The sequence below is a fragment of the Danio rerio genome, chromosome 13, assembly GCF_049306965.1.
Source record: "Danio rerio strain Tuebingen ecotype United States chromosome 13, GRCz12tu, whole genome shotgun sequence".
Classification (NCBI taxonomy): Eukaryota; Metazoa; Chordata; class Actinopteri; order Cypriniformes; family Danionidae; genus Danio; species Danio rerio.
This window is the reverse complement of record NC_133188.1, coordinates 18,831,669-18,848,782: the sequence shown is the minus strand read 5'-3', so window position 1 is coordinate 18,848,782 and position 17,114 is coordinate 18,831,669. Positions and strand designations below refer to the sequence as shown.

The window sequence follows — 17,114 nt, the reverse complement described above, 5'->3', positions numbered from 1 at the left end:
TTTAGATTCTAATCACACTTGACTTTGACATGTTAGCAGTACAGACTGGAGTCGCGTCTCACCCAGTTCAGTTATGATGGGGATGTTTGATCCGGTGGTGACGGATGCCTGCCGCACTAAGCCGTGCACGGGACTGTTATCAGGAGATGACCTATCCATCCCTGGAGGTGTGAAACCTGGAAGAGAAAACAGAAAGAGACTGTCACATTCTGCTCTTCTTATGGGCCACAGCAGATCTGTTTGCATTTGCGACCAAAACATTAGCACGAGTTAATGGCTATACAAATACATACAGTGCATGCGAAAAAGTATTCATAGCGCTTCACTTTTTCCACATTTTTTTATGTTACAGCCTTATTCCAAAATGGATAAATTAATTTATTTCCTTAAAATTTTACACACAATACCACATTTTTTTAAATAATAAATTTATTGAAAATAAAAAAACCTTTAAAAAAAACATGTACAGAAGTATTCACAGCCTTTGCTCAATACTTTGTTGATGCACCTTTGGCAGCAATTACAGCCTCAAGTCTTTTTGAATATGATGCCACAAGCTTGGCACACCTGTCTTTGGGAATTTTTGCCCATTCCTCTTTGCAGTACCTCTCAAGCTCTATCAGGTTGGATGGGAAGCGACAGTGTACACCCATTTTCAGATCTCTCCAGAAATGTTCTATTGGATTTAGGTCTGGGCTCTGGATGGACCACTCAAGGACATTCACCAAGTTGTTGTGAAGCCACTCCATTGATATTTTGTGCTTTTAGTCATTGTCTTGCTAGAAGATGAACCATCACCCCAGTCTGAGGTCAAGAGTACTCTGAAGCAGGTTTTCATTTAGGATGTCTCTGTACATTGCTGCATTCATCTTTCCCTCCCTCCGTCCTGACTAGTCTTCCAGTTCCTGCTGCTAAAAGACATCCCCAGAGCATGATGCTGCCAACACCATGCTTCACTATAGGGATGGTATTTGCCTGGTTTTCTCCAAACGTAATGCCTGGCATTCACTCCAAAGAGTTCAATTTTAGTCTCATAAGAGCAGAGAATTTTGTTTCTTATGGTCTGAGAGTCCTTCAGATGCCTTTTGCCAAATTCCAGGCGAGGAGTGGCTTCCGTCTGGCCACTCTACCATACAGGCCTGATTGATAGATTGCTGCACAGATGGTTGTCCTTCTGTAAGGTTTTCCTCTCTCCACAGAAGAATGCTGGAGCTCAGACAGACTAACCATCGGGTTATTGATCACCTCCCTGACCTTAGGGCCTTCTCCCCGATCACTCAGCTTAAATGGCCGGCCAGCTCTAGGACGAGTCCTGGTGGTTCCAAATATCTTTCACTTATGGATGATCAAGGCCATTGTGCTCATTGGAACTTTCAGAGCAGCAGAAAATTTTCTGTAACCTTCACCAGCCTTGTGCCTGGAGACAATCCTGTCTTGGAGGTCTACAGACAATTCCTTTTTCTTCATGCTTGGTTTGAGCTTTGAAATGCACTGTCAACTCTGGGACCTTATACAGACAGGTGTATGCCTTTTCAAATCATGTCTAATCAACTAAATTTACCACAGGTGAACTCCGATTAAGCTGCTCAAACATCTCAAGAATGATCAGTGAAAACAGAATGTAGCTGAGCGCAATTTAGAGCTTCACAGCAAATTCTGTGAATACTTATGTCCATGAGATTTTTTTTGTTTTGTTTTGTTTTTTTTTTTAATAAATTTGCACCAATTAAAAAAAATAAATAAAATTTTTCACATTGTCATTATGGCATATTGTGTGTAGAATTTTGAGGAAAAAAATCATTTTAATCCATTTTGGAATAAGACTGTAACATAAAAAAATGTGGGAAAGGTGAAGCGCTATGAATACTTTCCAGATGCACTGTATTTTGTAAAATGCTAAACATAGTGAACATATTATAGAGTTTGTGGTGGTATAAGTGGACTGTCACGCTAGTTTAAAACAGTGTATAGATTGTCTTCTTTTAAGGGTCAGCTCAGGCATATTTAGCATTTGCTGCCTTCCATCAAGCAGCAGGTATAAATTTTATATGCTGTTCATTTTGTTACCATAAAATTGGTGAAGTGGATCCTGAAAACCTTTTATGTGAAATGCCATGAAATACAAGCAGGAGTGACAAGAGTATGAATTCACATGACTTGACATTTTTGCATTTCCTCAAGCTGACAAGTAAACACTTTAAATCAGTAATGCTATATGCATAATGCATTGGCCCTGTTTTGACATCCATCGACTGGAGGAAAATGCAAGCGTATAGTTTTTTACAGTGACAAACAGAACGCAGGAATAGATTCAGGTCACAAAGTTTTCAAAGGGCTGTGGGGTTTTGTTCAGGGGTTGTCCTTCTTTTCAATGGGGAAGTTCAATTGACTACCTTTCTCTCTATAGCTCGAAACAAATAAAAAAGAACAGAGAGAGTTTGTCTTAAATGTGCAGAAAATAATGCCATCTCTTGTGTGAATTGTGAAGACATCAAATATGCAGTGACAGTCACAGTTAAATAATAAAAAGAAGCTGGTGTATATAAAAACCAAATGGAAACTAAAAAAACAAAAAAAAAAAACAAGCAATGATACTGCTGGTTGTATTGATTAACTGTTTCATTATGTTGGATAAATGTACAAATGTTACACATTATAAAGCATCTAAACAATTCAATGACTGAATATATGCAAAGATATTTTTGATATTAAAAAAATGTGTTCATATTCTGTCATAAAATAGACAAAATATGATATATTTTTTTCAATGTTATATCGTCTGTTGAACACAAAACTAAATTTTGAAGATTGCTGGTTGCCGAGACCCATCAATTTGCAAATAGGAATCATAACATTTATAACCATCATAAAATTATGTAGCAATATGTGAACTTTTTGGATTTTTGGAAGCTATGGAAATTAAAAATGCAATACAGAAAATACGTTAGGACCGTTGTTATTGTTGACACCCCCCAAAATGGTCTATAGAAGTCAAAAGGTCTAGGGGCTGGTTGTACGTAGCCTAGTTGTGACTTAAAGGGAGACTAAATTACAACTTACACATTACTAAATGTTTATGTTGCACCACTGAACTTAGTTTAAACGTGACGCTACGTTCCAACCAGTGCCTATTTTGTGAATTGAGAGGTTAGTAGAGGTGTCGTTGAATAAAGTAAAGGGGGGGGTGTTGTGGAAAAAAGTGAAGACCAGGGGGTGGCGCGGACGGAAGTGAAGACGGTTGGGGAGTCCTGGAAGAAGTGAAGAGCGGGCGAAGGGTGGTGCGAGGAGGGGGATAGGTAAAATGAGGTGCATAAATTAAGCCCTGGTTTCAACTAGATATTTACAGCAGCCTCCTCCCATGATTAACGGTAGACAAGTGATGATTACCAGATTAGTTTACATTGAGAAGTTCACGATCAATTGAAGAATGGTCTTTTCAACACAATCTCACGACAATTTGTAAGTTTTTGATTTAGTGGCTAATTCGTATGAATTCGTTTGATCCAATTCGTACAAGTTAGTACGATTTGCTCATCCCCCAAAGACGGTTTGGTTTAGGGGTGAGGTTAGGTCCCACACCTTCTTTTAAAATCATACAATTTCGTACGAATTAGCCACTAAACTGGCAAATACTTTTGCATTTCTCATGATATCAGGCTGGTCTTGCTTTTTATTTATTTTTTTATTTTTTATTTTTTTTGCGAAAGAAGTGTTTAATTTTCTACTAAGAGATCTCAAACGTGCTGGAAGTTAAGTTTATGTATGGTTAGAGTCAGCGGTCTTGTTAGGGACCTGAGAGGTGAGATCTTGTGGTTTATTATAATGTACTGGTCGTAGCTCTAATGATCTGACGAATTGCACAATCAACCACCAAGCATATTTATATTTATACATAAATAAAACTTCAATAGGGCAGCGTGGTGGTTTAGTGGTTAGCACTGTTGCCTCACAGCAAGAAGGTCGCTGGTTCGAGTCTTGGCTGGGCCAGCTGGCATTTCTGTGTGTGTTTCCGCCGGATGTTCTGGTTTTCCCCACAGTCCAAAGACATGAGCTATAGGTGAATTGAATAAAGTAAATTGGTGTGTGAATACAAGAGTGTATGGGTGTTTCCAAGAACTGGGTTGTGGATAAACGGCTATCCACCTCATAAAACATATGCCGTAATAGTTGGCGGTTCATTCCACTTGGGCAACCTTGGATAAATTAGAGGCTAAGCCAAAAGAAAATGAATTAATGAATAAAACTTCATTAGACATTATATGAACACCTCCTGCTCAGTAATCTTAAGAATTGTCTGTGTGTAAAAGAACTGAATGCAGAAAAGAGCATATCTCTAAATATTTGCACTGAATTAATATATACATAAACACACCTATATACACATGTAGTGATGTAAAAGTGAAAGTTTATTTTTAAATAAACAGTCATGAAAACTTCGAAGACTTTGTGTAAATTTAAATACTTCAAAAACAATTTGGAGTCTAAACTGTTTTATAAATATATTTAAACATTCCTCTAAAATTGCCTTGTGCAATGTAAACTTTTGCATAGTTTTCAGATTATAATATGTAAATATAATGACATTTTTTAAAATACATTTTAAGCTGAATTAAACAGTTTGGGGTTTACAGCATTTAATAGCAACTGTAATTTGCAAATAATAAGTATTACAATTTAACTGCATTGTTGAAGACACCTAGTGTGTTAAAATTGTCCAGTATCAGACCACAAACTTTTAATTTTAATCATTTTAAAGAGCATTTTTATTCCAGTCTGCTCACATCTCACTCGGTCTTGTGCAACTTTTTGTTTATTGTTGCACATACATACAAACCTTAAAGTCATGCTGTAAATTCTGCCTTTGTTTGTTGTTTCCAATGCTAATGCATTATGTAGCCTGGACTTTGTGTATTTTATTCAAAGGCCCCTAAAGCACTTTTAGTAGTGCCCTGTGTAGTACTTTCTCCTGGCAAAAGACTCGCTGATTTATTTAATAACACCTTCTGTGCAAGTTTAACAAACCGCACAGAAACTGCAAGGTGCTGAGGGCAATGCTATTTATTAAGATGATGTATTATGATGTAATTGCTTACACCTGCAGCTTATATCTCAACTTTTTTATATACATTTTTATATGCGCACTATCTGACAAAAGTATTGACAAAAGTCATCTATCCCAGTTGTAAAAGCAACAAATAATAACTTGATTTCTAGTTAATCATTTTTAAGTGTCCGAAGGTAGATTTTTCATAAGAATCATGTTGAACTGCATCCTAATCATCACAAATACTGCAAAAGACCTTGGAGAACCCGCAAAGACCCAAGATTCTCACAGAAATCAGTCAAGTTTGGTGAAAAATCACAATTTAGGGTTACATTTATTATGGGGGCATGCGAGAGATCTACAGAGTGGATGGCAACAACATCCTGAGGTATCAAGACATTTGTGCTGCCCATTACATTACAAACCACAGGAGAGGGAAAATTCTTCAGCAGGATAGCACTCCTCCTCATACTATAGTCTCCAAATCAAAGTTCTTGAAAGCAAAAAAAGGTGCTCCAGGCTTGGCCAGCCCAGTCACAAGATATGAACATTATTGAGCATGTCTGAGTTAAGATGAAGGAGGAGGCATCGAAGACGAATCCAAAGAAACTTGATAAACTCTGGGAATCATGCTGAGATGACTTAGCCTTTCATATAAGCCACTTCTGATACCAAATGATCCACTAGAAGTCAAGTTATTATCTGTTGTTCATAAAACTTGGATAGGCAACAAGACTTTTTAACGTAGTGTGAGTAATTTCATCAATAAGAATGAATTAGAATTTGTCTGCCAAGGTAGAGGGGCAATCTAGGAGTGAAAACAAACAAATCGTTATTTCTATTGATGCAAACGTTTACTTGGGAATAATCTGCGAGCAAGAAAATGAGTTAATATGGTCTAATAAATAATAAAGGACAAAAAGCGGTCTAATAGACTGTGCTAGTAATGGAATAAATCTTTATTACACAGCATTGCTTAGCTGTTGATCATGGCAGATGTTGAGTAAAACTAATTAAGAGACCAGTAATGAGCAGGTCTGCTTGGCAAATGTGCACAGATTTCCCAAGAACTATAAACCCATCAGTAACGAAATTCTATATATTCTTGTCGTCTCCAGCTATTTTATTGGATATTTAGGCTAATTTGATTATGCTTTCAGTCGCCAAAAATACTGCACATGTTATGGTGTTCAAATCCACATAATTCCCTAAAATCACAGTTAAGCGTAGTCAATTTCCATCTAGGCCTGGTAATAATATATTCTTCACATGCTTAAACAGTATGATTAGCATCCATTATCATGCGCCACAGAGGGGATACGCTCTTCACACAGCACTAAACACTGTTCAGCATTAGCCTTTGGGACGATATTGGACAAATTTCATCCGAAAGCTGTCATTCCGAAGCTTTAAAACCATCTTTCTGTGTAAAAAGTGGATGCTCAATAATGGTTGAAATGTTAATTGTTGTGGGCCAGCTTGTGCGGTGTGTGTAATTTACGTAATGAAGAGCAGCTGAGAAAGTGAAGCTGCTGATTTGTACAGTCTGTTTAATGATGATGAATCCTGATGGGCACAAGAGGGTTACATGTTTATCTGAATGCATAAACAATCTGTTCGAGTCAATTTGTCGGCAAACAAATCTGCCGCGGTCCAGCAATTGGAGGCAAATACGCAATCTGCATAGAAACGTTAGGGCTGTTATTTGGGGGGGTTTGGTCAGAGCTGTGATTACAGGGGAAGATATAATACACTTGCTCAAAATTGCAAGCATAATTTAATAAATAATGGATATAGAGTGGAGTTAAAAATTACAAAACAATTTATGAACACTTAAATTTTTTTTTACAGTAATAATGCAGTATTCATTGTTCAAAATTGAATCAAAGTTTTCATTCATTAATTTTCTTTTTGGCTTAGTCCCCAAAAGATTATTATTAATCCGGGGTTGCCACAGCAGAATGAACCGCCAACTTATCCAGCATATTGCTTTACGCAGCGGATGCCCTTCCAGCCGCAACCCATCACTGCAAAATCCATACACACTTATTCACACGCATACACTACAGACAATTTAGCCTACCTAATTCACCTAAACCACATGTTTTTGGACTTATGAAGGAAATCGGAGCACCTGGAGGAAACCCACGCGAACACAGGGAAAGAAGTTTTGTTGTGCCTCTTTGCTGCTGATATGTTTTATCAAAAACATAAAAACTATTTATTGTGTAGAAAACCTGGTGATCAGAATTAGAGGACAGCAATTATTGTAGCTTACCAGGAAGAAAGTTCTAAAACTCAAAAGTCATTTTTTACTCACCCTGGACTTGTTCCAAACCAGTGATTTTTTTTTTTTTTTTTTTTTTTTGGTTGAACACAATACATTATACAGTATATTGAAGAATGTTAATGAAGATTGAGAAACCTGTAACAATTGAACCACCTGACTTCCACTATATTTATTTGTCTTATTATGGATATTAATTTTTTACAGTTTTCCAACATTTTCCAACATTCTTCAAAGATATTCTGTATCTTCTTCTGTGTTAAACAGACATTTTTTTTTTTTTTATTTGGGGGTGAAATCTCTAAGTCATTCCACAGTTCACTGATTATAGTCGTTTTAAGCCATATCTTTGTCACCAAAGATTTTAAAGATTAGATTTAGGTCAGGACTCAAGGCTGCCATTTTCTTATTTTAATGTTTTCAATGTCTTTATTTTGAACAAAGCTTTTATGTGACTCGAGAACAACAAGTCCTCTAAGGAAGTAATTAATTGATTCGTGCATGCGCACTATTGTCCAGGTGGAGGAAAAAATGAGTACATTTTTTGTGTCCTCAATCGGGCTTGAATCAATTGTTCATCATAAAAGTTGAAATTGAATGAATTGAACGAAATGACTCAAAAAAAAAGATTTGTTTATCTCAATAAACCAAACTTAAAGTTTAGGTTTGGGGTTCACTACATTTTGAGTTCACAACCAAATCAGATTTTTTAAATCATATTTTGTGCTGGGATTTTTTTTTTCTTTTTTATAATCAGTTATACACAGTTTCTGAATCTTTCATCCGACATAAACATTTTGTGATTGGAAGGTAAGGATTACATTTGGGGTGTCCATACCTTTGACATACTACCAGTCTCAGATCACAATCAATTCAATTGCTGAATTATTATATATAATTATAATTATACAATTAGGATTAGATTAACATTATTTCCTCTTTCTTAAACAAATGCACCATTGCTCTGACTCAATATTGTTTTGCAATTTTCCTCACAACAGATTAATGACTACACATCGAACTCCATGCCCAAGGCTTGTGTGTGTGACTATACTTCGAGATAATGTTTTTGGATTTGTCTAACAATTGTTATGGCTGTATGGTATGTACAGAATATGGAATCATTAATTTGAAACGTTTTGAGTTTTGATTCATGTAATGTTTAACATAAATGTTATTTATTAAAATAAAACTTAAAGGTTTTAAAATGTTTGATTCAAATTTAAAGAACTAATTTCCATCGTCTATGAATAGAGATTTATATAAATTCAAGGCAAGTAATTAAGTTACTTGGAGTAATGGAGTTACTTTTCAAAGTAATTAAAAAAACTTATCAAAATACATGTTTAATAATGCAAATAGTAATGAATTACTTTAATTTGGCAGTGACTTAACCAACACTTCCTCCAACTTTTCAACTCATTTAATTTTTGTATTCTGTGATTCTGCATGCGTAACTCATGCAATATGCTTAATAATAGTTGCTTTTTAACTCATGTTGGTAAAATCTAAAATAGGACAGAGCATTGACCTTGATATTTAAAAATTGCACATTACTCTATAATTTTTTTATCTCCACTGTATATGAAATGGAAATTCTAAAATGTAGGTATTTGCTTCCATACAGTGTCTAAACATACACATCGCATGTGCTTTTATTCAGTGGCAATTCTTTTCACTAGTTTAATATTAAACCATCAGGGCATATAATTGGACCTTGTTGTTTTTGAAAGCCCACAGTTTCACAGTCTAAAGCTCTTGAGGGACTTCATCTGCATGCTGAAGTATTCTTGGCCACTCCCTACCTTGGGAATTAGCCTGCAAGACCCCAATGCTGTCATCAAACTGCATAGATTTGATGTTAAGAGATGCCAAGATGCATTCCTTGTCCTGCAGTGAAGCATCGTCGATATTGTTCTGATTGGCTGACAGGATAACGCACATGTCGCAGAGGTTGATGTTGACGGCCCTTAAATCAGCTCGACTTAATGGCGTACCCTTCAGCAGAGAGAGAGAAGAAAAGAGGAGGATGAAAGAGAGAAACAAATTAAAGACAGCGCGGGAGCTCAAGGAAATTAGTTAACAAGTATTTACTTTTCTAAAGGCAGTGACATTCAGCTGATCTAACTATGTGCTGAGGGAAGAAGAGATGTAGTCTAATCTAAAGGCTAGCCTTTGCTGACGGCAGCTTTAAGGCTCCGTTTTTCATACTCAGTCAAGCCAACGCTAACAAGCACTAGAGCAAGAAACCAAGTAAAAGATTCACACGGAACCTGCTGCACTTAAAAAAAATGGCACTTTTTAATGCAAAATAATTGTAAAAGTAAACATGCTGCAAAATAATGTCCTACTCGAGTCACATGAATGCATTATATTTACAGACAGCTCATTGTTCAATGCATGCACTCACAGGTAAGATGAAGACTTTGGGGAAGTTGTGAAGGGTTTCCCACTCTCTTCGCAGATAATCTAACGAGCCCACAAACACAATGGGCTTTAGCTCATGGTAATGGAAGTTGCTTGCTCTCAAAGGCATGACTAAGTTTCGAAGCCCCACTAAAGCTGACGTGACATCTCCAAATATGCAGACTACGACATGTCCACTTAAAACCGTCATTGAGGCCTCGCTGCGTGTCTGTGGTAGGGAAAAAAGAAAACAAACAAGACATTTACAATCTCATCACCAAGAAGGAAAAAAACATCTCATTTACTGTCATCCAAGTACAACACAAGATGAAGCAGTTATGTATTGTTTAAAATAAAAAGGATTTTTTTGCAATATAAAATGCATCTAATAAAGGTGGTCAAAATGGATTTCATTTAGTAAAGACAAATGTGATCAGGAAAATAACCATTTAAAGAAAAAGAAAAGCAATGTATATGAAAAAATGTATATATGTATCCGTTTTCAGTGAACATAGATCATATATTTAACAAAGCAGTTTAATTAAACAGTTATATTTATTAAAATAAGAGTTTGGTCAATGAACATATTTAGTAATTGACATTTAATACATTTAAATTAATATTGGGTAGTTGTTTTTAACTTAAACTGTATTGTGTTTAGTAAACATGATTATCAACAATAGTAATAAAAAATTATCAAAATTGACTTATACATATATATATATATATATATATATATATATATATATATATACATAGTTGAAGTCAGAATTATGAGCCCCTCCCCCACCTCCCCTATATAATTCGCCCCCCTGTTTATTTTGTCCCCCAATTTCTGTTTAACAGAGAGCAGATTTTATCAACACATTTCTAAACATAATTGTTTTAATAACTTAATTCTAATAACTGATTTATTTTATCTTTGCCATGATGACAGTAAATAATATTTTATTAGATATTTTTCAAGACACTTCTATACTGCTTAAAGTGACATTTGAAGGTTAACTAGGTAAATTAAGCTAACTAGACAGGTTAGGGTAATTAGGCAAGTTATTGTATAATGATGGTTTGTTCTGTAGACTATTGAAAAAAAAAAAAGATAGCTTAAAGGGGCTAATAATTTTGACCTTAAATTTTTTTTTTAAAAACTGAAAACTGCTTTTTTCTAACTGAACTAAAACAAACACGACTTTTTCGAGAAGAAAAAAACATTATTACACATACTGTCAAAATTTCCTTGCTCTGTTAAACATCGTTTGGCAAATACTTAAAAAAGAAAAAATCAAAAGGCGGCTAATAATTCTGACTTCAACTGTTTATACACACACACACACACACACACACACATTTCAACTAAGTTTTATATTAATTTCAATTATTTTATATGCTCTCAATTTTTCCTCTTTATTAAAATTGTTTTTAAGATTTTCCCCTAACATATTAAATTATGTATTAGTAATATTACATATTACACATTTTTGAACAGTTTTGTTAGATTAGCTCCAGATTTTGCTTTGATAGTGACTAATCTAATGCATATGTACACACATTACATTGCATGTTTACCATCCTATAGATATTTAAACAAATATCTGTGAGGGGTGTACTCTTTTATTCCATATATTGTATATACACTATTTCAGACACATATCAGACCACAAATGTGTAATGGCAGGGGTATAACAAAAGTATTACAAGGAGATGGTGAAATATGAGGACACTGTCTATGTCCCCATTTTTTTAAAAGGCTTATAAATCATACAGAATGAGTTTTCTCAGAAAGTAAAACTGCACACGGTTTCCTGTAAGGGGTACTGTTAGGTGCAGGGTTATGGTAGGACAATAGAAAATTACTGTTAGCACAGCACAAAAACAATGTGTCCCCTCAAAAGCAAACCTGTGTGTGTTTTAGTTGTTGCACTGATTTATTTAGTCTGATATATCAGTTATGAACAAACAAATTGCACATATTATGGAATGTTAATAAAATTTCGCATTATATGACTTTTTTATTTTTTATTTAGGGAAATATTAAAACATAATAACAACCTACAGTGTCCCCACAATTTACACACACACACACAAAAACATTGTGTGTTTTAGTTGCTGCACTGATTTATTTAGGCTAATTTATCAGTTATGCACAAAAATTACATAAATATTATGGGATATTAATAAAACTTTTCATTATATGTCCTTTTTTATTTAGGACAATATAAAACATAATGAAAACATACAGTGGCCCTACAATAAATAAAAAAAAACATTGTGTGTTTTAGTTGTTGCACTGATTTATTTAGGGTGATATATCAGTTATGCACATAAAAAATGCATACATATCATGGAATGTTAATAAAATCTGGTATTATATGATATATATATTTAGGACAATATAAAAGCATAATGTTTTAGTTGTTGCACTGATTTATTTAGGGAGACATATCAGTTATGCACAAAATACAATGGTTTAAATACTTTAAATACTATGGGATTTTAATAACATACTGCATTATATGACATTTTGAAAAAAGGGGGAACATTTTGATACAAAGAACATTCACAAATGGATGTTTTCTTTTTTTGATCAAACTGCAGTCAGAAAGGTACCTACCAGAATGACCTTCTCGATTTCTTTGGATGGACACCAGTGAAACATTCCAGTAGAGTCGTATCGTTTGACATTAGCATCCATGCTCTCAATCTGCTCATTTCCTGGAATGAGTAGAGGATCATGCCTAACAAAAAAAAAAAAAAACACAAGGAAAAGAAAGTGTGAAAGGAGAAAACACGTACGCTTGCCCTTATTTGCAAATGCAGGTTAGTAAAAGTGCAACTGTGGCGATTTATCTTCTCGGCTTAATTGTGACATTTGTCATAGGACAAACTTTCAGCACATCTCACTAGACGTCTATTGACAATAAATAAGCAGTAAACAGGCCTCTGCTGACACGGCTTGTCATTGTCAGATTGAATTTGTGCATTGGACTCCATCATAAGCGCAGCTCTCTCCGGGCTGCCAGGACTGCGGAGTCATCAAAGCGTCCGACCGCTGACAGCACTGGAGTGGAAGAGATCGCAAGCCCGAGCACTTCAGTGACTGAGTGGCACCAGAATGGGACGCCAATTACCGGCTTTTACTCCGCATCGCTCCTGACGTGATGCGTCCAACGGTAAAAGCTTTAACAGAGCCGCACTTTAAATATTTTAGGAATTTGCCCAATCACATTTTGCTCCCCCAAACTGAAGGCCATTAATGTTTCAGAAGCATGTCACGTCCAAACAGTCTAACCTATATCAACGCGTCCTGCTGAAGCTGATCTAGGGAGTGTGTTGACCGTGAATGAAGGCCCAGTAGATGAGTACAGCTTGCTTTTATTTCCATGAAGCTTGATAAACTGCTGGGAAGCTGAACTATACAACTGAGAAATAAATTTCACAAACTGAATTTACGGCCATGTTAATTGGATGTCTAGGAGGTTTGGAATGAATGGCAAGTCAAAAAAGTAGTGAAATGCCATGAACCTGTTATGGCTGCATTTTACGCAATAACAGCAGATTTCTGGGTGATGAGAACATGCATGTACTGTGGTTTTGTCTTGATTCTGGTCCAACTATCTACAAATTCTTAAATAAAGAAGCATTTTTTAGACAAGTAAAAATATTAGCCTCTTTCATACAGTAATACCGGTAAATATTCAGAAAATGTCCGGTGTTGGTCCGCAAAATGCACCCCCTCTAATATTGCATACTTAGACTACATTTAAACAAAATCAAATATCAAATGTAACATGATTATTATTTTGACAGATAAAGCAAGGACAAAAATTTTAACGTATTTTAAAACGCATTAAATAAATGTAAAATAATAATATTGACTGCAGTGTAGCCTAAAATTTTGCTTTTTGTTGGGCTTTAAACAGACATTTAGTCTGCATGAAACATAAAACTGTTGTTGCCATTTTACATTAATCCACACATTAAACAATTAACTTAATCTCATAGGTATTGTATTTAAAGTCAATCTATTTATTTATTTACTTATTTTTATATCTTTTATCCCCTTATCCTCTAAGGGAAGTCTTCCATTCTTGAAACTCACCTCAGTCAATCTCATTAGTGTCATAACTCTATTGTTATTATTTGTTTATCAATTTCAGTTAATAGATGCTCATTTCAGAGGGGGTGCATTTTACCGCAGGGGTGCACCTCCCAGCACAACACTGGCAAATTACCGGTAATGTTACCACTTCTCCTTCTGGAAAATTGCTGGAACGAATTTACAGATATTTCTGTTCACACATAATCCCTTTCCAGAAAAGTGCCAGTAATTTTACAGAAAGGTCTGTACGTGTGAAAAGGGGTATTGTCTTGTTCTAAGAAATAATGTATTCAAATTGAGTGAGTTTTTTCTTAAAACAAGCTAAATAATCTGCCAATAGGGTAAGAAAAATAATCTTGTTTTTGATTTAAAATAAGATTACTTTACATACCCCATTGGCAGATTATTCTGCTTGTTTTAAGAAAAAAAAAACTCACAAAATTTTGGCATAGTATGTCTTAAATCAAGTCAATAAGTTTTGCTTGTCTAGAAAATGCTTCTTGATTTAGAAATATTTAGACATTCAGACTAGAAACAAGACAAAAATGGAAAGAAAAGCATTTTTGCAGTGTAAATGGAAAACTAAAACCACTGATAGCTAAAAAATATTTTAAATATATAAAAAATATATAGTTAAAAAACTTTTTAATGCAATTATTTAAAATGTCTGTCTACTCTTACCTAATCTAAATGTACATGTTTAATGAAAAAGCAATAAGACAAATAAAAATAATTTTTTTGGTTATTAGTATGTGTTCTACGATTTTATTTGTACAGCAGATATTAAAACATTGAAATGTATAACACGCATAAAGAGAAAATAATAATAAATAAAATAATTAATATGAATGATTAAAATAACAACTAGAAATGATAAATAATGTAGTTATTCACAATGATTTTATGATTCACTTGTCGGTACAAATTCAATTGCAATGAAAATTGCAATGACTAAAGTTTGGACATCATCTTTTGTAAAGGTGTGTGCTATTGGAATAGTTTTCGATTTGTGCAAAAGCTGTAAAATATTTAATAATAATAATAATGAGGTGCAAAAATAAGCAAATAGGATCCATATACTGATATATCATATAGATATAAAAAGCAATCAAAGACATATTTATTTGTTTTTTTTAACCAAGGAACAAAACCAAATTCAAAACCTGAATAATTATATAGAAATGATTTACTTTTAAAAAATGTTTCGATTCATTTCTGTGTGGTTTAGATTATTTTAGCGCAGGTATTTTACAATTTGTTTCCCCTCAGTGACTCTTGAATTGATACTCCATTATTTCTGAGGGCAATTTCTGAGAGAGACCACAGAACCCTTGTAAATGCATAAAACTGTCAACTAAAACCCACCGTGCAGCACGTTACCAGGCCTGAAACAGGCCAGAAAGGCTGCCTTTGAGGAAATGGCCTCAGGGCAGACAACAAAGCCCCATCTCTGAGACGAGGCTGCAGGGGAACAAGAGCTCTCACAGCAGACTCGACCCAATGTCATCCACTGCGCTACATTAACATTAACATTTACAAAAGAACTTCAACAAAAATGCATTTTCCTTTAAAATAAAGTTCCATGTCAAATATACTGATGACGAGAAAAATTTGAATACAATTTAAAACACTTTATACCGTATGTTTTCATTTATTTGTCTTGTTTTTAGGACCATTTATTTTGAAAATAAAAAGTTATATCTTTTTAGATATAACTTTAGTTATATCTATTGTGCTTTTCTTGGTTTTGGTATTTGTTTCTATTAAAAAAAAAATATATATATATATATATATATATATATATATATATATATATATATATATATATATATATATATATATATATATATATATATATATATATATATATATATATATTATTATTATTATTATTATCATTATTATAAATTTTTTTGTATTGGTTTTGATGATGACTGAATGTAAATTTTTCATTTTGTTTGTTGGACCTGAGGAAAAATAGCCACTACGTTGGGGATTTAAAACACATATACTTGGTAATAGATTTGGTAGCATAAATCTATTTTTATTGCGACATCGCAACACTATTACAAAACAAATTGTGACGTAGCATTATCTTTGTTGGTGTCTTTTTAACAAAAGAGAAGAAAAAAAGGGGAAATAAATAAAATAATGAGGGGTAAAGAAAAATAGAAACAAGAGTAATAAAAGTGTACAAAAAATGCAACAAACTGAATGCAGTCATTCAACAATCACAATCAAATGTTTATATATTGTTTATATGTTGTCAATGTTAAAAGTTAATATTAACAATTAAACAGTATAAGATAATAATACTTAAAAACAAACAAAAAATGTATTACTACAAAATAAATAAATGAAAAGGAAGAAGAGTGTGTCTATTAACTGGAAGGCATGTTGTTAAAAGAATTAAAGAAAGTTATAAATCATTGCCACTTTTTAAAGCAACCAGTTTTCCCAGAACATCTAACCTTTCCCAACTTTAGAAAATACATGGTATCTACAAGCCATTGGGATGTAGTGGGAGGTTCACATAAAAAGCTAAACCAAATAATAAAAGAAAAAGAGCAATAGTGCATAATTTACATTTTTAAATGCAAAGTAATTGTGAAAAATATTTATTTACATATAATCAAGCAAACCATTTGTTGGCATTTATTAATTTGCATTTATTAATCTGTCTTAAAGTATTAAAATGTCTTAAATCACAATATTAGCAGAGCTGATTTGACCAATCCGAAGAAAATATAATCCCTTACCCTATATATTAACAATTAAAAACATCTGGATGGGACAAAATATTTAGCACTGCCTTTCATTTTAAAGTTAAACATTAAAAATATTTACATAAATCAGCCTTAGATGCAACTTAGTACACATGTGGACACACATATGATAGAATAAACATATGTTATATTTTATAAATACTTAAAACTTTGTTTCCACAAGAGGGTTAGGCAATAGAGCTAGACAATATATCATTTGGGCATCAATATCACAATGTCCGCAATAGTCACATCGCAGGGTTAGATTATTCATTAAACATTAAAAGATAAAGATATTATTAAACATTATTCAATCAAATTATTTATACAATGATGACCATGTTATTTTATGTTTGATTGTTCGATTTCTATATTTGAATAATGTTAAGAAATTCATAAAGCGCTGTTTGTTTGACTTTTATTTTTGCTCTGTTGTATTTATATGTGCTTGTAATTCATTAGATTTTAAGCAGACACACTGCGTAATTTACTTAGGCATCCCCCCCAGTTAAT

At 33.8% G+C, this 17,114-nt stretch overlaps 1 protein-coding gene across 50 annotated transcripts in view; it reads right to left on the bottom strand.

The window, feature by feature from the left end:
• kcnma1a (potassium large conductance calcium-activated channel, subfamily M, alpha member 1a) overlaps positions 1–17,114 on the bottom strand; it is a 368,370-nt gene that overhangs the window by 23,789 nt on the left and 327,467 nt on the right. For all 50 annotated transcript variants that reach the window (XR_012388642.1, XR_012388643.1, XR_012388644.1 and 47 more), the window contains 4 exons: positions 12,349–12,472; positions 9,742–9,966; positions 9,137–9,329; positions 63–176 (listed from right to left, as the gene is read on the bottom strand). Coding sequence is in view for 46 of the 50 variants with exons in the window: in XM_073919866.1 (XP_073775967.1) it covers positions 63–176; positions 9,137–9,329; positions 9,742–9,966; positions 12,349–12,472 (656 nt within the window). In the remaining 4 variants the exon portion in view is untranslated. Of the gene's footprint in view, positions 1–62; positions 177–9,136; positions 9,330–9,741; positions 9,967–12,348; positions 12,473–17,114 lie in introns of those variants that run through there.